Raw genomic sequence first — 22,937 nt, 5'->3', positions numbered from 1 at the left:
CCAGGTTGGTGCGTCTCCGAACTGTTGCAAGCACAGAGCAGCAGTCATTAAGGTGTGAAATATAGTCTGATTTTTCTTCTTTTTTTTTTCCCTTTCTCTCTGACTCCTGCCAGGTGATGCTTCCTGATTCAGTCACAGCATAATTTACATTCACACAGTTGTCTCCTTTGTTGCAATGAAGTCTGTTGGATAAAAACATCATGAATGATGTGGAAAAACCAAATAAAATGAATATAATTTTAACATTTTAATCATCCTAATGTGTTTTGTTGTCTGCTTGTGGCTGCAGGTGGGTAAATGGGAAAACGGTTCCCTGTCCATGAAGTACCATGTGTGGCCTCGCTATGAATTGTATGGTGGGGCAGCGAACAGGGAGGATGACCACCTGTCCATCGTGACATTGGAGGAGGCTCCTTTCGTCATTGTGGAAGACGTGGATCCGCTCAGTGGGACCTGTATGAGGAACACAGTACCCTGCCGGAAACAGATCAAAACACTGTGAGACTCCAGTCTCAGACACGCCAAGCCTCAGCCAGTTCACCAGCTGGAAACATGTTCCAATGAATGAAGATTAAAAATGCATGATAACATTTTTTGGAAATTCATCTCAACACATAGAAGTAGAGATTATAGCAGGTACATTTTTATCCCCATCTGTCCTGTTAGCTCCCGTATTCACCTCCTGAGCAACAGACCAAGGCAGAAACTGACTACATTTAGCTTGTGAATAGTTTCCCATGGCAACTTTACCGTTGCCAGAGGCGGAATCACTTCACACTTCGTCAATGTGAGAATGGCAGCGTCAGAAATCGCATTCCCTATTATATCAGCACATGCCAATTCAGACAGATGTACATTCTGGAAGAAAGAATGATCTCTCTCTGTGTGCGTGCAGTAATCAGACGAAGGAGTCGGGCATCTACATCAAACGCTGCTGTAAGGGCTTCTGCATCGACATCCTGAAGAAAATTGCCAAGTCAGTCAAATTTACGTACGACCTCTACCTGGTCACTAATGGAAAACATGGCAAGAAAGTCAATGGGACGTGGAACGGCATGGTTGGCGAGGTGAGGAGATGGTGTGATTGTGTGTTTTGTGCCTCTCATTCATATTCTAAGCAGCCATTTGTGTCAATCCTTGTCATTTCCTGTCCATGTTGAAGGCAGGCTTTCTACTAGCTATGTTTCTCCCCTGCCAGCTTTCACAGGTCAACAAGCAAAAGGCTGTTTGTGTCGCACAGCCATGCATGTGTAAATTATACACATGCATGCATTTGTAATTTGTTTAATAAGCTTGCAGATGGAGGTTGCGCCTAATTCACACTTGGCGACATCATTATGGATGCCTCTGCTGTTAAATGGCTCGCGCTGTTGAGAATTTGGGCTGTCCCATCGTCTGGGAATGCTGCAGGAAGACGCCGGCATATGTAGCGTCATGTCAGGGACGGACAGGGGAACGACTGTGAAACGTTTTGAGGTCAGAACAGAGAACGCTCCGACAGACAACAAGCTCTGACACACAGAAATGTTGTCACTGGTTTCGGTTTGTAAATAATTACAGAAAACAACAAATCGCACAGAAAACAAAGAACATTTGCGGCCGTCGGTTTGACCTTCTGTAGTTTTCACGTGTAAAGCTCAAAATGGTGAACAATCATTAAATGTATCATTATATCAGAAACTCTTCAAGTTTTACCTGCTTTGTAAAATTATTTTATAACAACCAAAGATGATCATGAAACCAAATTTAAAATGCTTTCCACTGTATTGTAGAAGAAAATACATGAAAAATAAGTGTTTCAGTGGCATTATTCTTACAAAGTGATGATTATGAAACTAAACTTAGCCTTGTGCGGGACTGCAAATCATGCTTTCAGAATCACTGCGCACTGACATGATGTACCACTATGGACTCATCCTTCTTTTCCAGATTGGATGTTAATCTCTCAAGGTAGCGAGACGCATGCATGAAATGTGGAGAGATCACGTTAAGTCACATGAGAAATGGACTGCTGCCCTGTTGGATCAGACAGGTACACCAGTCTTTGGGCCAAATGAGAAGATATCACGGAAACAATGATTTTTTTTCCCTTTAATTATTAAAATGTCTGTAGTTTTTGCTAAATTTTAGATTATCATAATTTACTATGCTAGATAAAAGAAAGTAAACTTGTCAAACTTACTAAATTACTGTAAAACTTACAGTCTTTATTGGACTCTTTTGTCCAAACTGTGCTGAAAGAGCTGGCTTACATATAACCTGCCAAAAAGCTTTATTCTTTCTTTTTCCTCTGATATTAACATTTCCTTTTGGGTCAATCTTATGCCTGAAAAGCGTATTATCAGGTGGATTCAGTAGTTTGTCCCGGGTTCAGTCAGAAAATCACTTTGGACTTGGAAACATTTTCTAATCGACGTTGGTTTCAGGGCAGGATTCTGGTCAGTTCTGAAACACTAACCTAAAAAAGGCAGCTGTGCCTCTACTGAATATTGTTCTCCATTTGTTAATGACCAGGAATGACAAACAGATCAATAGAACCCCAAAGGTCCCAGGATTGAAAACACGATGAGTTTCTTTGTGCGAGCGCTTGCATAACTCACAGGACTAACCTTCAGAAGTCACACACAACACCATTTATTCATTTTAACCCCCTCACTGAAACTTTTGCAAGTCAACTTCCATCGACTTGACCTATTTCACTTCTTGCATTAAGCCATTATGGTCATCCTGACTGTGTCTTTAGGGGGCAGTGGGCTGTAAATGTGGTAGCCCGCAATAAACTCCATCACCCTGACTAAAAGCGCCATAATGCGCATTGTCCTTCTCACCTCCACCGATGAATGGTCATTAGGAAGAGGAAGGACTGCATTCGTCTTCCTCTCTCATACACAGGCGCATACAGACAGGAGAGATGTATGTACGAACTATGTAAGAGCCGGGAGAATACGTGCATCTATGTGCATGAAGCATTAAAAAAATCTATATGTGAACAGAGGAGAAGTTTGCATAATGTCCAACCATCACCATCTTTCTTTCTCACACACACAATTTGTTGCAGTTTTCACGCTTTAAACGGACCCATGTCCTTCTCCAGCTGGAACGCGGCCAAGCAAAACACTAAATCTAGAAAACTATTTGTCAGATCATATCTGGACTCAGACAGACACTCATAATACTCAGAGATCACCCAGAGCTTCGGTTTTATATGACACTTTTTGCAAAGACAAACTATCTAAAAGAAAAAAAAGAAATTAATGAGTGCTCAGAGAGAGCCGACACTTTGTCCTGATTTAATTCTGCCAGTCGGTGTCGGATTTCATGAGCCGCACTGACCAGCGCTGGCCCTCACACGCCTAATCTAAAATATGAGACTCAATTCACTTGATTACATGAATTTAGTCTCACATGGTCATATAAAGACACTGGCGCTCATGTACACCTGCCAAGACACATAAACACACACACACACACACACACACACACACACACATATATATATAAGCACAGTTCCTCCCTCAATCATTCTCAATAACACCCACATGGGTCACTTTCATAACACGGAGCGAACAAGTCGTAGGAGGGAGATGGAGAGAGCGAATAGAGAAAGAGGGGAAGTGAGTACACTGCTGGATGCACTCGTTCTCCTCCCCAGGGACATGCTGGCACATTCACACACAAACATAAGTGCACGTCCGTACTTATATGCTGACAGAATAAATGTGATTGAAAAGTTTAGAAATGCACACACCAACACCTGCAAGCAGATGCTTTTGGAAAAACTGCAGATAACGTGCAAAGCAGATGTGTAATATTCTCCCTGCATGAAAAGGTCCACTTCACAGGTTCGGAACAAAGGTTCACTCACTTCTCTTCCTCTCTTTTTTTCCTTTATGACTCACACACACACACATATATAAACACACACACTCCAGCACTGAAGCACATAGTGGAGCTTTGACTCACAGTCACACTTGCCTTATTAACTCACAGAGACAGTCTCGTCCCACTTTACCCCCGTGCTTTAAGGCTATAAAATTTGGGGCTAAATATACTACCTGTGCAGCGCTGCTGAAGGGAGGGAGGCAGGTAGAGGAAGGCAATGGGCCGGCTATTTCAAGCAGCCATGACCCACAGTGCTAACCCACTTTCCTCCTCCCTCCTTCTGTCTTTCTCCCTCTTTTTTGTCCCCTGGTGAGCGTCACGAGTGTCCACTCCGCGAGTTGTGTGTGGAAAGTGTGTTGTCCTCCTGTCTCTACCCACCGTGCTCTATCTTTGCCTCCATTTTCATCCCTCTTGCTGCGCTTGTTTTAATCTTTGTCTACTTTATCTGAAAAAAAAAAAAAACATGTCACACTTTCTGTTATGTGGAACACGTTTCTCTCATTTTGCAGACATTTTAGAAGCTAACAGAGGGAGTGCTTCAACTTGCTGCCCGCTTTTTTTTTTTTTTTTTTTTTTTTACTTTTATGAAGAGGCCAAGAAGAACTGTATTAGCACCACAAGTTGTGCTCTTTCAAATTTTTGTTCTTGTCTTATGAAACTTTAGCGTTATTCTTGATGCATATGATAACTGAAAACATTTCTTGTCAAAGCCTGAGCTGCGTTTTCACATGAAAATAAGTAAATAAAGGAAAAGTTGTGAGGAAATGTGCTGGTACTGTATTCAGCCTTTGGCCAGCAGAACTTTGTGTCTGTTGTAAAGCTGATCACCTCTGGTGCCAGTAAACACCACCAACAAAAATCGCCCGTATTTGGAAAGACTCCACGATCACCTCCAGCTCAACTGATGGCAGTCAAGCAGCTATTTTTATTCTTTCCCATGACTGAAAGCTATTCTTAACCATTCTGATTGAATGTGTTTTGTCATTATTACTGCAGCACACAAGACATCTCCCCCTGAGGAAAAAGAAGTTGAAGTTTCATGACAGATGTTCCTTCAAATTACAGTCCGTTTGTTTCCAAACGGTGTTTCAATGTCTGATGGATGAATGAAAAGCATTAAGATGTTTTGACTTCCCGATGTCCCTGATTTTACATAGGTGGTGTTAAAAAATGCCCATATGGCTGTCGGATCCCTGACCATCAACGAGGAGAGGTCCGAGGTCATCGACTTCTCCGTCCCGTTCATTGAGACAGGAATCAGCGTCATGGTTTCCCGGAGTAATGGCACCGTTTCGCCTTCAGCCTTTCTAGGTGAGGAGTTCAGCAATGGCTTTTACTGCAAGGTCTGAGAAGTGAGGCCAATGCAGAAGGTTTATTAAGGCTGGTCTACAAAAGCCTGGATCCATAAATTCCAGTAACTCCCATTAAAAAAGTATTAACTTCCCTCATGATGATGCTAGTTCAAAAGATATTCTCCACAACTTATGTTGTTGCTAATGTTTCCTGTTTATACTGTAACCCAGAACTGTTTTTCTATATTAGCAGTTTTTTATATTTACAAAACAGCAGCTATACCATTGCTTTTTTCCCCCCAAATGTTTTGAGTTGAATGCGATATAGTTCAAAGAATCTGTGGCGTAAGTGAGAGACTACTTTGGTTCTGGAAACTGACACAGGTTTCAGTGCATCTGCAGAATGAGGAGGTGCATTGGAGTGCAGGATAATGTGGCTAACCGCTTATTTCTTCCTCTCTTGTCGCTCCTTGCGTCTTTGCCCTCTCATATCTCCCACTCCTACCTCATTCTCTGATGGTTCCTTCCTCTTCTCAATCTGGCACACCACATTTGCATATCTCCCTTACCCTCTCTTCTCTCGCTTCATCTTCTCTTTCTCGCTGCCGCCTTCGCTCGAGGGAAACTCTTCCTCCTTCTCTTCTCGTGTCCCTTGTTTCTTCCCCACCTTCTACGTCCTTACAACCCTTCTACCCTGTCCTCTGATTTCCTTATCTGTGTCTGCCTCCCTCCCAATCCCTCGTCTCCCTTGTGTCCCTTCACCTCCCCTCTCCCCTCCCTCCAGAGCCCTTCAGCGCGGATGTGTGGGTGATGATGTTCGTGATGCTGTTGCTGGTGTCAGCAGTAGCTGTGTTTATATTCGAGTACTTCAGCCCTGTGGGCTACAACCGCTGTCTGGCTGACGGCAGAGGTGAGAAACCTGAGTTCAACTCATGGAAAAACACACACATAGACACCAGCATACAACCTTCTGGGGGGGGGGGGGTGAACTGTTTCAGGATATAGATGTAAATAAATGCAGGCACTTTCTATCCCAGTATTCAAGTCATGTTGCCTTCCAAACCTCAATCAACTCAAAATACACCAGATGGAAGGGCAAGCTAAGGTTGAATTCACCACAGAAATAATACCTCAGCAATATGTGAAAGTTATTAACTAAATTAAAAATGTTGGGAAAACAATACCTATGCACATAATAATGTAAAAATATGAGCTTTATTACACAGGGTTTTTATCTTTTGCTATATTATAAAGATGTTTTAGTGACCCTGGTTTAATGTCCATGCTCACAGCACACAGGTTGATATTATGAGCTGTTTTTCTCAGTCAAATCGGAAGATATTGATAGATGAATCCTTTATACCATGATGTGAGCTTTTACCTTCAGGGAGAAATGACCAAGTCCACCATATAAACTCAGTCACTTAATACGTTCTGTGATGTTAACTATTAAACTTTGAACTAAATCTGTGGGATGCCGCCTGTTCGATAGGAATTATTTGTATCAGCTATCCATAATTCTGTTTTTCATTAGGAATAATGTGTCATTTATTATCAGGGTTAGCCAAAGATAAATGGATAGAATTGCATTGTAATGCATCATTTGTTATCATCTTTCTTATTGTATCATATCACATTGCGTCACATTGTATCACAGTGTATCGTATTGCATCATATAACATCATATCTTCATATCCCGTCATGTCATCACATTACATCACATCATATCCTACAGTGTTGTATCATACCATAACATATAGTATTGTATTGCATTGTGTCCCATTGTATCATGTTGTAATTTATTGACTTGCATCACATTGTTTGGAACTGTATCACATGACTCGTCATACTGTATCAGATCACACTGCATTGTATCACACTGTATTATGTTGTTACGTATCGTACTGCATCACATCGCATTATATGGTGCTGAATCATATATTGTGTCTTATGGTATCACACTGCTTTGTATCACATGGTGCAGAAATGTATCATATGTAGTTATATCAAATGTAGTTTTTTTTTTGGAGGGTATCGAAACAGGACATTTGCAGGTGAAGTCTTCAGATGTATGCAGGGAGTGGGATGGGCGGTAACTTTCTGCATCAGATGAAGAGCAACACTCCAGAAATGTGGTTGCTCTGGGCTTTGCAGATGATGCTCTCTGTGTAAAGATACAAGGTTGCATTGTGATGAGCAACTTGCCTTTTGCTGTGCACAAAGACCGACAGATGCAGACACAAACATACCGCTGGCCGCCTCCACATATAGACCAACCGTCCTCACTGACCCAATGCCTTCATTCCCATCTCCTCCTCCTCCTCCTCCTCCTCCTCCTCCTCACTATCCTGCTGTCTTCTCATCTTGTGCAATTGTATCTTAATGCACAGGTTTTGTTTTTTTTTTTTTTTTTTTACCAAACCTCTGCTGCTTCTTTACTCACGTTGGGCAAGTCATTTGCATAAATTTCCATATTTCCTAAAATCATGCGTTAGCTCTGACAGCAAGAGGGTAGTTTAGCCTTAGATCTCCGCAGCCAGAAAGATGACAAAAAAAAAAAGAAAGAAAGTCAACATCTCCCACAAGTCGATCTCTGATGTGTCTATATATAGATAATGGTTCTCTTTTCTCATTCCTCTCACCTTTCATCATCTTCTAGAGAAGGTGTACTGCTCCCTGCAGCACGCTTCTCCCGGGCCTCTTTGTTTCTTCTGCTTGTTGCACGGCAGGAGTTTGTCATGAAAAAGCAAACCTGGATCTGTGGGGTCGAAGGATTTGATGCAATAATGTGTCGATGGCTTCACTCTGGAGTTGGAAAACCTTTGCCTGATTCATTTAACTAACTTTCCGGCAAACTTCACAAAGAAATATTTGGCAAGATAAAGTCGAGTTTTTCCATCTATGCAACAATATACACCCACAAGCTTGCACACTCACTCCTTCTCTCTCTCTCTCTCACACACACTTACACACACCCACACAGACATTATGAACCAACTGCTTAATCACAGCATAACGGCAGCTTGTGATTAAATAAACTGATAAGGACATATATGTAATGCTTACTTAAATATAAATGAGATAAACTAAAGGCTGCTTTAGAAACTAATATTGTCACATTCTTAAAAAGTCTTTCACCGTGTTTCTTCCAGAGCCTCACGGCCCATCTTTCACTATCGGTAAAGCCATCTGGCTGCTGTGGGGTCTGGTTTTCAACAACTCTGTGCCAGTACAGAATCCCAAAGGCACCACCAGTAAAATCATGGTGTCCGTGTGGGCCTTCTTCGCTGTCATTTTCCTGGCCTCCTACACTGCCAACCTGGCTGCTTTCATGATCCAGGAGGAATATGTGGACCAGGTCACTGGTCTGTCAGACAAAAAGGTAGGGCGGAGGGTCTCTTTTGATGCTCTGTCACCTGTATCCTGTGGAGTGGGTGTGAACTTTTTTTTTCATGCTTTTTTTTTTCTTCTTCTGTGTTTAGTTCCAGAGTCCCAATGACTTTTCCCCTCCGTTTCGTTTTGGCACGGTCCCCAACGGGAGCACTGAGAGAAATATTCGGAACAACTACCCGGAAATGCACTCGTACATGACGAAGTTTCATCAGAGAAACGTCAACGAAGCTCTGCAGAGTCTGAAGTCCGGGTGAGCACCTTTCCAAGAAATGTAGCATGAGTTTAGTGTAACCTTAAAATAACATGGAAAGCCAGCTGGTGACCATGTAATTACCTAAAAACAAAATTGTCATTTGACAACATAATAAAGTTTTTTTTCAGTGGTAGGATGCTTGCAGCAACACACAGAAGCAAGCTGAAAGGCCAAGACAGTGTGTAATTCACATGCTGATACTTTGATGCTTTCCTACTGTAGTTTCTTTTGATTTGAGTAATTGTTCATTTAAGTTCAGGGTGGGAGGAAAACAGCTGCTTGGTTAAGTTTAAAAGAGACCTGGTTTAGCCCCTCCTTCCCTCCCTGAGCTCCTCCACCCCCACATTCCTGCCCGGTGCCTCAGGTCAGCTGACCTGCTGATCCTGGACGTACCGAGGTCCAAACGGAAGCTCAGAGGGGACAGAGCTTTTTCTGTTGCTGGTCCAAAACTGTGGAATGAGCTTCCTCTCCATATTAGACAAGCCTCCTCACTGTCCATTTTTAACACTTATCTTAAAACCTATTTTTATTCCTTGGGCTTTAACCCAACGTTCCAGTCAGTGTGCTTTAGTTTATTTTCATGATTGGTTTTATTTACTATTTCTTCAGTTTATTTTATTGTTTTAATTCCGTATTTCTTGTATGACCTGTTGTTTTATTGTGTTATTTTTTGCATTTGAACTGTTTTATATTGTTTTTGTTTTGGGCTGATCGTGTACAGCACTTTGTTGCAAATCTGGTTGTTTTAAAGGGCTTTATAAATAAAGTTAAGTTGAATTAAGTTGAGTAGACGTTACTGTGTACTGAAGATGATTGCTGCTCTGCTCTGAACAAAGTGATTGTATCTCCATCCTTTCCACCACCTCTGTGACCAAGTCGGTGAAAGAGAAAGTGTTTTCCTCCACTGATGTTTGGAAATCTTACTCATTTTGTAAATTTCTATGAACATGAAAAATGAACAGAAATAAATGAGAGTAGCTATTGACATAGATATGTATTTATAGATCTTTGAATCTTTTCTCAATACGTGTTGACGAATAAAATAAATCAGATTAAAGGAATCAGAAGCAGCACAGAGCTGATAAACTCTAAAAAAAAAAAAAAAAAAACGAACCAGTGCAAAAGTGCCTTGTTTATGTCTACTTCATACAGACATATTGCAGTTGAATAACCCCAATAATACTTTCACTCCCCCTCTTCAGTTTTCATCAAGCCTTCTTTTTTGCCACGCTGCGTGCCAGCTCCAGTCTTTGGCAAACCGAGTGGAAGTCTATTACCCTTATCAGCGGCATAGTGCTATTTAGCAGGTTAATTGGAATGTTGTAACTGTGATGTGTGACTTCTAAGTGTTAATTAATTGTAACCTGTCTATCCCTCTTTCTCTCTCTCACCCTGTTTCTTCAGCAAATTGGATGCTTTCATTTATGACGCAGCTGTATTGAACTACATGGCCGGCAGAGATGAGGGCTGCAAGCTGGTGACCATCGGCAGTGGCTACATCTTTGCCACCACGGGCTACGGCATCGCCATCCAGAAGGAGTCGCTCTGGAAGAGACACGTGGACCTGGCCATCCTGCAGCTTTTTGGCGACGGTGAGAGGGAGGAGGGACGTGGGAGCAGTTTCATCTGCTGTTTTATGCATAGACGCTGCATAGTTTAATGCACTCAGCGAGCATAGACTCTGTCATGCATACAGTACAGCTGTGCTGGTGTGATTAGATTTTTAATTACTTAAAAATGCATCAGATAGTCAGCCAGATACCCGTATTTCACCAGCTAATGCAACGGATTGCAATTTCTCCCTGACCTTAAAGCAAAAATCAAAGTAAAACTTATTTAAGCCGTGGTTTTATTGGGGGTGATAACAATGAATTTACTAGGAACGTTTCTTAAATATGGGAAACAACGGAAAAAAAACTAGAAAAGGACAAGATAAGGATAGGTTAACACATACAGGGTTAATCTCAAATGCCTCTTTAAATTTCTGCTGTGTAAACTAACAGATGGACACAGGATAGTTTTAATAAATAAGTCAGGCAAAACTCGTGCATATCTATGCATATCACTCCACTTTATACATTCTTAGAAATACTGCAGCATTCCCTCTTGTTAGCATTTAATACACGGTGAGTAAATGTTGTCATTAGGAACCAAACATGTAGAAATCAGATCTTAGTTGTGAAAATCTATTATCTACCTTTCAAAACAAATTTGAGGCTCTTGATTTACTCATCAATATTGCATGAACGGCCTCAGGCTCTGCTGTAGGGACACGAAACAGATTCTTCTTCATGCATACAATCCACTGTAACAATGCAACCTTTGCACTTCATTTGATTACAAACAAAAAAGGGATTGAGTGCAAAGAAAAATAAAAGATGAATCATTTTGGATGTGAGACCCTATAATAGCAAAGTTTGGAGGTTAATTACAAAAATGAATCAACATATGTTAAATTATCTGGGTTTTTTTTTTTTGGTTTTTTTTTACTTGTAAAAATCTTTTGTATTCATGTGAAACCGATGCTTTCTATTCAGATTAATCAGACTGAGATCAGGACATGAACTCAACGTGCAGAGAACTTAATATTGTGATCAAATATAAGCTGAGCATATATTTATACTTTTACTTTCACGCCTTTGGTTCAATCAGCAGTGAATCAACGTGTGCGCCACCAGCAGCCACACAAACTTAGGCTTTTACAGATGTACAACCACGTTGGACTGATGAGGTGGTGCATTTTTTTTTTATGTTTCGAGCTCATAAGTTGGTCCCAATGCGCTGTGAGAACTATAACTCCAAGGGCTTATTGTATATAAATCTCGGCTTGTTTTCTTCCGACTGCATGTGCAGTGGCGCTGAAGACCAAAAAATGTGCAAACATCTAAATTTTCAAAGTCAGAACTGCATTTCCCCCCATGTGAACAAAGGATTTCTACAGCTAGTGACACTTTGAGCTTCATGCACATTTCCAGCAGTTTAGATGATGAGTGAGAAGAGAAAAAATAAAACATAGTTTTTTCTGAGGAATTTGTCTCTAACTGGCTCTGCAAGTCAAAAGTACAGTCATCCCACTCTCACACGGAGTATATCAAACAGAGGAGAAGAGAGGAGCGCAGCTACTAGGAATGTAAATTGAGATTTAGCTCCGCTGTGGAGACCCTCTGTTTTATGATCCTACTCGCCTTTTATGGGAGGCTATTCACTCTCTGCGGAGTTTGTGCTTTTGAAATTCACTTCATTCCACCTCAGACCGAAGCATTAATGAGTCTCTGAATGAGTGGCAAACAAAATGAAAAAATGTCCCAACGTCCGTCCTAACTGTATGAAGCACAGCGTTACAGTATGATTTATGGTTTCCCAACAACTCTTCATCATTCGGATCAAAATGCCATGACAACTGCTGCTTGTTAAATTCATCGACTGGCAAAATTAGGAAATGGAATAGAAGTTTTGTGCGTGTGTGTGTGTGTGTGAAGGTTCATGTGTGTGTGTGTGTGTGTGTGTGTGTGTGTGTGTGTGCAGTAGCTAGCTTGTTTGGACGTGGTCCAGCATGTTGTGAGCATCCTGAACCAGGGACCCTCCGGGGGACCACTATAGTGTGTCCCAGTTAGGGGTGCCAGTATAGCTTCTGGTGTATTTCGACACTTTACATGATAGTTTATGTGCATGCGCGTGTGTTTGCGCGCACATGTGAATATGGGTCAGCCCTCTGAAAATGAGAATGCCTGTGTGTGTGTGTGTGCGTGTGTGTGTGTTCAGCAGATAAAGGGATAAAAGTATTGAATGAGATTCTGATTATTTATTTAACGTTTATTTCTATCAGCCTACATACCATCTGATTTCTTCTGAGTGGATTGTTTTCATACTTAGTGATCATATGTTTTATTAGTTTCATATTTGATGAAAATATTCTTTAAAACTTTTATGAGACTCACTTATGTATCCTCCTTCACATGAATATGGGTCGGCTCACAGTAACATCCCCCCTGTGCCACTGCAACAGCATTAATACAGGAACCAAGCAGCCCTGTCTCGCCCCCTCTCAGGATTTCAATGTCACTTTGCCACGCCTCACCATCCACTCCACTCCTGGTGCCCCAGAAAGCGATCATGCTCACGCGGAGAGCCCAGTGCTTTGGTATCAGGGCTTGAGGGGAGTGTGGGTAGTTTGACGCAACTGAGCAAAAAATATATCACAGCTGTCCTGAAAATAAAACTCCAATTTTTTTCTGATTCTCCAGTAAATGGAAAGTTTTCAAGTCAGTATTTCTTCTGGAGCAAATGTTCCAACCTGTTGCTTGACTCAATGGAAACCAAACGGCAACCTCCAGCGGTAAAAAGTGAAGGCGATGCAGAAGTGCATAAAACTGCAGTTCCACCTTCATCCACTAGGGGCTGCAAAACAGAGCAAATCCCCATAGACTCCCATGTTAAAAAGACCAACTTCACAACAGAAATAAACATGTTTACAGCCTGGTTCAAAAATCCCTTTTCGGTTTATAGGTCAGGTTTACCTCCATGACAACTGTGGGGAGAGTGAATTTTTTTCTAACTCGCCATTTAAAAGTAATTTAATCTCAAAGTTCGGCATATTTAGGGGCGTGTCCTTTTGATTGACAGGTACCAATCTTCGGCTTCAAGTCAGAAGAACGTAGAAAAACCGCGGTTTTTAGCAGGTTAACAATGTGACTTACCTCTGTTAGCTGGTTAGCTCCCGTTATCTCGGGGTTAGCTTGGTTAGCTTTTAGCTACAGAAAGCTCGGAGTTCGCTCGATGTCAATCGTCCACCATGATGTTCACCGCTGCCCTCTCAGCTCCACCCCTTTGCCCATATTTTTATTTTCCGGGCGAGACAACGCGCATGATGCTGCCAAGATGGTGATGGTAGGAACCGCCCACCGAGCTTCAATTCAGCTCTTCAGAAACCTACGGGTGACGTCACAGAGGCTACGTCCATCTCTTTATATACAGTCTATGATGGAAGCCGAGAGTGGCCATACTGGCATTTTTGTTTTTTAACTTTGTTTTCTCCTGATAATGGCAAAATTTATCTTGTTTTCCTGAGAAAGCAAACTTTGTTTTTATGAGATATGGGATGATTTTAATGCAGGGTCACAAAGCTGGGTGTCTGGACATCTTCCTAGTCCGTCACAGAAACCAACATAGAGGGGCATCCAGTCAGACTCATACTCACTCCTTGCTCGAATTTAGAGACACAAATCAGCCTAACATCACGTGTTTGGACTGTGGAAGGAGAAAGAACCCCAACAGACACGGGGGGAACTGCACACATGTTCCTCCCAGAAACCTACTTGTTGTTCATTTATAAAAATGTATAAAAACAAGAAATGATAAGTATTTACATTAATAAGTTGTATTGGATTTAAAAACTACAGTATTTAAGTCATTTGTAAGAGCTATGATCCTCAATTCTATTCCATAACGGCTGATGTCCTGCAGGTTTGTGACGTTTTCCCCGCTGCAACATTTTGGACTTGGACTAGGAAAACCTCTAAAGCCTGCAGGACACTGGCTTTCAAGGACCAGGATTAAGGATCACTGCATCAGACCACAATTGTATTTTGTACAGAAGAGAGAAACCAAAAGACGGTGACTAATAAATAAATAGAGAGGCAGATTACAAATTAAGAGGGATTTATTGAGTGGTAAATACTGTCAAAGCTGCTGAGGCTATGCTAGCATAGGGAGGAGGGGAATCTGGCAGAGACAGCTGGACAAGATCAAACTGGTGAATCCACAGGTGGGAACTAGGAAAGTGATCTGAAGTTAAATTAAAGCTCTGACCCCGAAGCTTTTCCTGCATTGCATTACCTGTCAGGTAACCATGACAGCGCTCACAGGACTGACTGATGATAAATGATTTCCAGTCATTTGAAGAGGGACAAATCTCTAAAACCTTATGATTTGGAACACGTAAAGGGAGACATATAAGATAAAATATACACATTTCTTTCATAGGCTTGAACTTAGTTAATCACTAGTGTGAAAAAAGACAAACTCCACCAGCTGAAGAGCAGATCCAGGCTTTAAGGAGGAAGCAATCAGCGGTCATAGGTGGGCTGCATGAGCCATCAATCAGCAGCTGGAAGCCACATCCAAAAGAGGGCAGAGGCAGGAGACGGACCAACCACACAATAATAAAACTCCTTGCTTTTCCATTGTGCTGCTTTTCCTTGAAAGTGCAAGGATTAGTATTGTTCAAGTCATCCAAATGTTCGCCAATGCCCCAACTGTAGGACAACATGATCACTACTTCTTGATTCCCATTAAATGTGGTACACCTTATCCCTACAATAAGGTAGTTTAACAATAAGGAAGACTTAATGTGGGAAGTGGGATTGGGTCAGCATTGCTTTAATCCCTCTGCCGCCCATGTAAGAAGGGCTTCATAATGGCTGCAGATACCAGCTGGTGGACAGTAATTGTAGCTTCATGAACGCGTATCTCCCTGTAAACGCAACGCCTCTCCTCCTGTTTAAACGCTGCCGAGATGCTTGTTGAGGCATCAGAGGCCAGCCAGTTGCAGCGGTGCAGGAGTTGTGCTGACATGCAGCGACCGCGGCTGAATGTGCGTTTAATTAACCGACGCCTGTCGCGCCGCCGTTGGCTTTGATGGAGAACAGCTTGTGATGAAACAGAAGGTGACCCACAAACAGAGCAGAAACTCGGGGATCGTCTTCAGACACCTGCAGACGATCGTTCACGGGGAGAAGTGGAAACAGGGTTGGTGTTAACATGTGACTGATGATGTGTTTCTTACTGTGCCGTAAAGATCAGCGCTTGAGTTCACTTTTAACCATCCTTCCACCCCTTTACACCCCCCCACCCCCCTTTCCCATCCTCTCATCTTTTGTTGCATCATCCTCTCCATCCCTGGTGTCCTCAAACACCCATCCTGCTATTACATCATATCCCTCCTCTATATTTTATGTTTTATTTTTTACATCCAACCCCACTGTATCACACCCTTTGTTTAATTCATTACTGTGTGGAAAAAAATCTTTGTGGATCATAATTGTGCCCCCAACCTTCCTTTTCTGTCCACAATACTGTCTGCATCTTTCATTCTTACCTCCATCTTTCCCCTCCTGCCCCTCGTCCATCTCTCCTTCCCCCTTCACACCATCTGTTTCTCCTCTCACTGTCTCCCTGCTTTTGTCCTCCCACTAATCTGCCCACTCCCCCCCCCCCCCCCCCCCCCCCCACACACACACACACACACACACACACTCCTCAATGTCATCCCATATCTTCCATCCAGGTGAGATGGAGGAGCTGGAGTCCCTGTGGTTGACGGGGATCTGCCACCACGAGAAGAACGAGGTGATGTCCAGCCAGCTGGACGTGGACAACATGGCCGGGGTCTTCTACATGCTGGGCGCTGCCATGGCTCTGTCACTCATCACCTTCATTTGCGAGCACTGGTTCTACTGGCAGCTGCGCTTCTGCTTCATGGGTGTCTGCTCTGGTCGGCCCGGCTTCGTCTTCACCATCAGCAGGGTGAGAGAAGGGTGGGGACAAAAGGGTCTAGACCAGGGGTGTCAAACTGCAGTCCTCGAGGGCCGGTATCCGGCAGGTTTTTGTTGTTTCCCTGCACCAACACAGCGGATTCAAATCAAATCCAGGAGCTTCTTGTCAACCTATATATTAATTTTGGTCAGGTGTGTTGGAGCATGGAGACAACAAAAACCTGCAGGACACCGGCCCTCGAGGACTGCAGTTTGACACCCCTGGTCTAGAATATTAACACTGCACTCCAGACTTGTAAACTTACCGCGCTGACGAGGTCAAAACAAGCTGCTAAATCATAAATATAACCATGTTGTATTATTTACTGCAGGACTTTAAAATATAGAGAGGGTTGAAGACACTGATAAATTCTGTTTTTTAAGGCAGAGCAGCTTATTGGAGCTAACATTTCAAACCACTACCATACAGGCCTCTAAAATGAAGAAGCAGCCCTACTGTCCCCCACAAATCCCTTTTAAATAACAATGACTTACCCTTTCTTTTTTACACTTGCTGCTAAAATAAACACAAATCCTGCCTAACAGAGCTCTCGCTGCCAAAGCATACTCAGATAAATGAGCTGCCTTTTTTTTTTTTTCTGTAGTGATGCTTGGGCCTTTTCTCGTGCCCACGAGGTAAACATTTACAAAATGTTGAGCTGAAATCGATATTTCACTCAACGAAAAAAAAAAAAGGAAAAGAAAAGAAAATCAGCCACAGAACCAGCGAGGGTAGATTACCAGATCCCAGGAGAGCAAAGTCACTCCAAGGTGTTTGATTTGCATTCCAATTGTTTTGACGTGGCTCTGGTGTAATTCACTGCCTGCCTCTGAAGGTGAACCGCTGCAGGCCAGACCACGTGGCTAATTTACAGCAGAGGAGCCACACATTGCTGCTCGCTCCCTCCATTTGATGTGCTGCTGGCTCGGCGGGGCGGCTTCTGCCAAGAAAGCAAAGCAGTGTGAAAAACGGCAAAAAGGAGAAAAAAAAATCAACTGCCCTACTTTTCTTTTTTTTCTTTTTTTTTTTATATTAACTTGAAAAAGTTAACATTGGCTGAAAAAGCCAGTTGACTTCTCATTTCCAAAGACGGCTGCGTGTCGCTCCTTTGGATTATTATTGGATGGTTATAATCTGTATAGAGACTGGATCAGAAGCCAGTTAAACTTTGTGTAACATTCAGCGATTGAGCTGGTTTGCAGAAATTACGTCTGTCTTTGCTGCGACGTGACAAAATAATTGAACCAGCGTGTCCGTAGATGCAGCCAAATGATTCAAAATGATCAAATATTCAGGGGAAACACTCGTAGAAGGAGGTCATTTGCATATGTAGCATCAGGGGAATGGAGAAACAGCGAGGTGGAGATGACTGTTTACAGTTTTTACTCAACCGAAACGTTGCATCATCTCCTTTTTATTTTCTCACTCCAGCCATTTCTTCCTTTTATTTTTTTTCCTCGTCTTTTTCAGCTGTTTTTTTTTTTTTTTTTTTTTGCTTTTCTTTGTTTTTTTTTGTTGTTTTTTTTTAGCTATTATTATTATTTCAAAGCATAATCCAATAAAGCTTATAGTTATTGCAGCAATTAACATTTAAGCTCAGCGGTGTAAAAATTGAGACATTTGTCATGGTTGGCATGAGTCACGTGGCCTCTGTTATGGCTTCCCTCCCTCTGAGGCTTTGCTTTCTCGAGCGGCTCTCCCTCGGCTACCTGCTCCTCCAGGTCCCACCTGCAACACTGAAACAAATTAGTTATATTGATTTAAAAAAAAAGAACAAAAAAACTCTAATGACTTTAGAACAATAAATGCATTAGAGGTTTAATTGTTCAGCTTTTCACAGCTCTCTCCCCACATCATAACTTCATTTGTTTTCACATAACAGCTTCTGCAAACGCCACACTTGCTGAGAGTGTATTAAATTATGAGCTGCTAAACGTAGTTTTTTATACATTTGGGAGCAGCGAGTTATTTGTTAGGCATCTCTAAATCGGCATGATCCCCTGCTATTTCATTTTTAAAAGAATATTTATTCTAATATTGCTGTCAAACTTCACCCATTAAAACTGTATAAACTGAGGGAGCAATGCTTATATTCTCTTCTTTTTTGTCTGCGATGCTCTGAGAGGGAAGATGAGACAGCTTCATTAGCAGGTGGAGTGTAATCAGAAGAAGAAACGGAGTGATGATAAATTACATAAACTGCCAGATGACACAAATGAGCTGGACAAGGGAAGTTTTGAGTGGTAAAAGCTTAAAATATCATTATCTAGACAGGTTCATTTGTCCAAAACTTCAGTTCTTTCTTGAATCCTGTAATTTTTCTTATTTACCTGTCAAGCTTTAATTAATGCGAAGCCTTTACAGCCCTCACCATTAACAGAGTGTGAAATTAAAAGAAGTAATAACATTATCTATAGAATTAGTACGTAGGATAAAGCCTTGTACTGCACAGTCTAATTAATTACTAGAAACAAGTGTCTGGGGACTGGAGAGCAGAGGGTCAAATAGTCATGTTAGTGGATAAAAGGAGGAAGCCGGGATGAGCACAGATTTGACGGCCATGTAACCCCCCCCCCCGTCCCAGCTATCAGGTCAGCCGATCTTTGACCCCCATCTTTAACAGCGCACCCAAGTGGCCCTTTATTTCCATGGCCATCTGCAGATGTCCAGGAAAGGGGGAATAAAATCACTGTCAGGAATTGATCCGCTCCTTTACGGCCCTCATCTGTCATGCCTGGTTTGCTGTGTGCTCAACATCCATTTTTATCTGAATATTGTATCGTACATCACCGAATGCAAATGGAGCCGTTTATCTTTTTGTCAGTGCACAGCTCAGCTCGGTGTGTGATAGGAGTTGTGCTGCGGACACTGAGGGCTTGTGAAACTGAGGCGCTTAATAACTGCTGGAGAAAATTGTTGAGCTGAATTCTAATCACATTGATTAAAGGTATTGACCAGTGGGTCTGAAGGTTTTTTTTTTACACTCCCTCTGTCCTTATCAATCATCTGCCATTGAACCACAATATTCTCTCTGAACCTTCTTACTGTTTGCTCACTTGCACTTTGTCTCACAATCGACTATAAACAACTTTACTGTCTATAAACGACATAGTCTAATAACATTTGCTGTTACTACACACAACAGCAACACAAAAATACTCTTCCAACTTTGTCGTCTTGGTTACTAAAACATAATAAGGCTGAAGAGTGAATTGTGCATTAAATGCAGTTTAATAACTAACTTTAGCAGAAGTCAGTGATGACTTCTGTTTCAGTGCATTATAACTAGTCCATCGTCTTATTTATAGTCGCCATGTTAGCTGCACTGTGATGTCTGCGTCCTCTTGTACTTCCACAGAGATGAAAGAAAAGTGACACATTAGCAGAGAAGCGGCAGATTTGGTGCGCCGTTTCTGCACAGGATGTGTTCACTTTCACTACAACAAAATAAAATCAACTTAAGTTGTACAACTATTTGATTTGCATTTAAGTGCTTTTTAAAAAAAAAAAAAAAAAAAAAAAAAGAAGTCACCAAGTGGAAAATGTAATTTTTTTTTTTTTTAGATATGTAAAGGAAAACATTTACTAAAAACAATTTTTTAATCTATTTTCTGCAAAGTCATATATGGTGCACTGCAGTCCATTGGAATATTATTAATATATCTATCTTTCAATAATATGTGTTACTTCAGTTTTGCAAGTTGTTTTAAAAGATTTTTTCAGAAAAGTTGCAGAATTTTCCTATAGGATTTAAACTATTGAGTTATTTCTGTGGTCCGGTTTGATACCCTTCTGGCAATACTGGAATCACACATAAGAATCAGACCATTAGTCATTTAGAAAGAAACTACCTTTTGATGTTTGCATGAATAGTAGCTTTTAACCATCAAAACAAAAATAAATAAAAAGAAAATCTAATTTTATCAAAATTTTGGGGAAAATATTCAAAGCCAGTGTGTAAACATGATGGACATGACGTAAAATCATAAATGTTTTTGAAATGTCAGACAGTAAACACCAGCTTGGTGCACCAGCTTGTACTGATGAACATGAAGTGTTTGAAGTCTTCCCTCTTTAAACACTTTTCTTTCTCCCACACAGGGCATATACAGCTGCATCCATGGGGTCCAGATTGAGGAAAAGAGCAGCTCTGCATTGAACTCCCCATCAGCCACTATGAACAACACCCATTCCAATATTATGCGCCTCTTACGCACCGCCAAGAACATGGCTTCCCTGTCAGGGGTGAATGGCTCACCGCACAGCGCCCTGGATTTCATCCGCCGTGACTCCTCTGTTTATGACATCTCTGAGCACAGGCGCAGCTTGGCGGGTCACTCGGACTGTAAGCCTCCTTATATGCCAGAAGACAACATGTTTAGCGACTACATCAGTGAGGTGGAGAGGACGTTTGGCAACATCCACATGAAGGACAGTAATTTGTACCAGGACCACTACCTACACCACCATGGCTCAACGCTAGGCCTAAGTGGCCCTCCTCAAAACCGGCCCCATAGTTTGGGCAGTGCTAGTTCCCTGGAAGGCGGCATGTTTGACTGTGATAGCCTGGGTGGAGGGGTTGCCCCCATCTTTACCACCCAGCCCTGCTCAGCACTGACCCACAGGAACATGAGCAAGTTTGACCTGCTGTCTGGGCAGACCCCTCCCTCAAGCCAGGGCTTCAAGGGCGGTCTGCCTGACTTATATGGGAAGTTCTCCTTTAAAGGAGGTGCCTCTAGCTCCACATACATCCCGGGACACAGCTACTGCGGAGGGAGAGGAGAAGATGATGGGAATATACGTTCGGATGTGTCGGACATTTCCACGCACACGGTGACTTACGGAAACCTGGAGGGTAACGCCAAGAAGCGCAAACAGTATCGCGATAGCTTGAAAAAGAGGCCGGCCTCTGCAAAGTCCAGACGGGAGCTGGACGAGATTGAGCTGGGCTACAGGCGGAAACCATACCACATCAACCACCACCACTACCATGGCCACCGCTCTTCCTCCCCGCCACTTTTTCCCTCCGAACGGAAAAGAGGTGGTGGGGGAGGCGGAGGAGGAAACAATGATGGAAACTCTTATCTTTTCAGAGAGAAGGAGAGCGTCAGGGACTTTTATTTGGACCAGTTTCGTCCCAAAGAGGGCGTCCCTCAATGGGAACACGTGGACTTGACTGAAGGTCCCGGGAGCAGAGACGGGGGAATTGGAGCCTGCACCTCCTTGGTACCAGTGGATGACTTCCTGAAGAGCAAACCCAAAAAGACAGATTCAAAGAGCGGGGGAGGATCTGGATTGGCAGGGGGGGAGTGGGAATGCAGGAACTGTCGGGCGAGTGGGGGCGGAGGGGGCATGCAGATGTCCATGCATGGAGGGGGTGGCGGGTATGGTGGTGGCATCAGCTGTGGCTCATCAGGAGGTGGAGGCAACAGCCGCCCCAGCTCTGCGACCTGCATGCGCTGTGAAGGCTGTAAAAAGACAGGAAACCTCTACGATATCAGCGAGGACAACAACCACCTCTCGGAACAGATGGGGGGAGGGAAAGGTGGGGGGGGAGTGGGAGGTATGGGCCTAGGCGGCCCCCAGTCTCAATCTCAGGCCCAGCAGAGGAGGAAGAGCGGAGCCAAGCAACTGAGGCGGCAGCACTCATACGACGCATTTGTTGACCTTCAGAAAGAGGACACAGGTGGGATGGGAAGTTTGATGGGAGGTTTAGGAGGAGGGATGAGCGGAGCAGGTATGGGTGGAATGCTGCCCCCACCCAGAAGTGTTAGCTTAAAGGAGAAGGAACGCTACATGGAAGGTAACAGCCCGTTTGCGCACATATTTGAGCGCCACGGGGGCTCGGAGAGAGAAAGGGAAAGAGACAGAGACCCATTGTTTTATGGGGGTGAGAGTCGAAAAGGACCAGGCTCACCTTTTGGCCTCTTCAGAGGCGGCGAGGGCCTTCACCGCCGCTCCATCGGAGAAAGAGACATAAGAGACAGGTCTTTGATGGAAGGAGGAGGTGGGGCAGCTTTCTCTTTATCCAAATCTCTTTACCCTGACCGGGTAAACCAAAACCCCTTTATACCCACCTTTGGCGATGACCAGTGTCTGATGCATGGAGCCAAACAATATTACATGTCAAAGCAACAGCAGCAGCAACAAGTTGCCAAAAACAGCCGAAGTGACTTCAGGGGCCAGATGAGTGCAACGTCGTACCTGCCAGCGTCTGCCACGGCGGGGGTCATGTCCTCCGTGGCCCCGCGGTTCCCAAAAGAGCTCAGCCTCGGTGGAATGAACCATCACGGCTCCTTGTTGGGAGTCGGCCCCCCACGTCCCTTCAATGGAAGCAATGGCCATGTGTACGAAAAGCTTTCCAGCATTGAGTCTGATGTGTAAAAGACAGCGGGGAGGAAGAGGAGGAGGTTGTGAAGCGCTAGGATATCAGTGGTGATTTTTTTTAAGACGACATGCAGCTCAAGTCAGTGTTTGACAAAGATGAGCTGAAAGGTGAAGGCTGGTGTGTAAGAAGGAAGGGAAAGTCTTAGTTCTGAAAGGAAATGTTGGTTAATTAAAAATCAGGATTCCCTGAGGAGGTG

At 43.0% G+C, this 22,937-nt stretch overlaps 1 protein-coding gene across 1 annotated transcript in view; it reads left to right on the top strand.

The window, feature by feature from the left end:
• The window catches only part of grin2ba (glutamate receptor, ionotropic, N-methyl D-aspartate 2B-a), a gene marked incomplete at both ends in the record, with an annotated part of 134,674 nt that extends 111,937 nt beyond the window's left edge, over positions 1-22,737 (top strand). The window contains 9 exons of the mRNA XM_079252213.1: positions 290-498; positions 896-1,067; positions 5,040-5,193; positions 5,959-6,084; positions 8,327-8,556; positions 8,657-8,817; positions 10,225-10,412; positions 16,106-16,344; positions 20,455-22,737. Coding sequence (XP_079108339.1) covers positions 290-498; positions 896-1,067; positions 5,040-5,193; positions 5,959-6,084; positions 8,327-8,556; positions 8,657-8,817; positions 10,225-10,412; positions 16,106-16,344; positions 20,455-22,737 — 3,762 coding nt within the window. The remainder of the gene's footprint in view (positions 1-289; positions 499-895; positions 1,068-5,039; positions 5,194-5,958; positions 6,085-8,326; positions 8,557-8,656; positions 8,818-10,224; positions 10,413-16,105; positions 16,345-20,454) is intronic.
• Between the last annotated feature and the right edge of the window lie 200 nt (positions 22,738-22,937).

This window comes from Telmatherina bonti, assembly GCF_933228915.1.
Source record: "Telmatherina bonti genome assembly, chromosome: 14".
Taxonomy (NCBI): Eukaryota; Metazoa; Chordata; class Actinopteri; order Atheriniformes; family Telmatherinidae; genus Telmatherina; species Telmatherina bonti.
The sequence above is the reverse complement of the archived record's forward strand: the minus strand, read 5'-3'. Positions and strand labels throughout refer to the sequence as shown.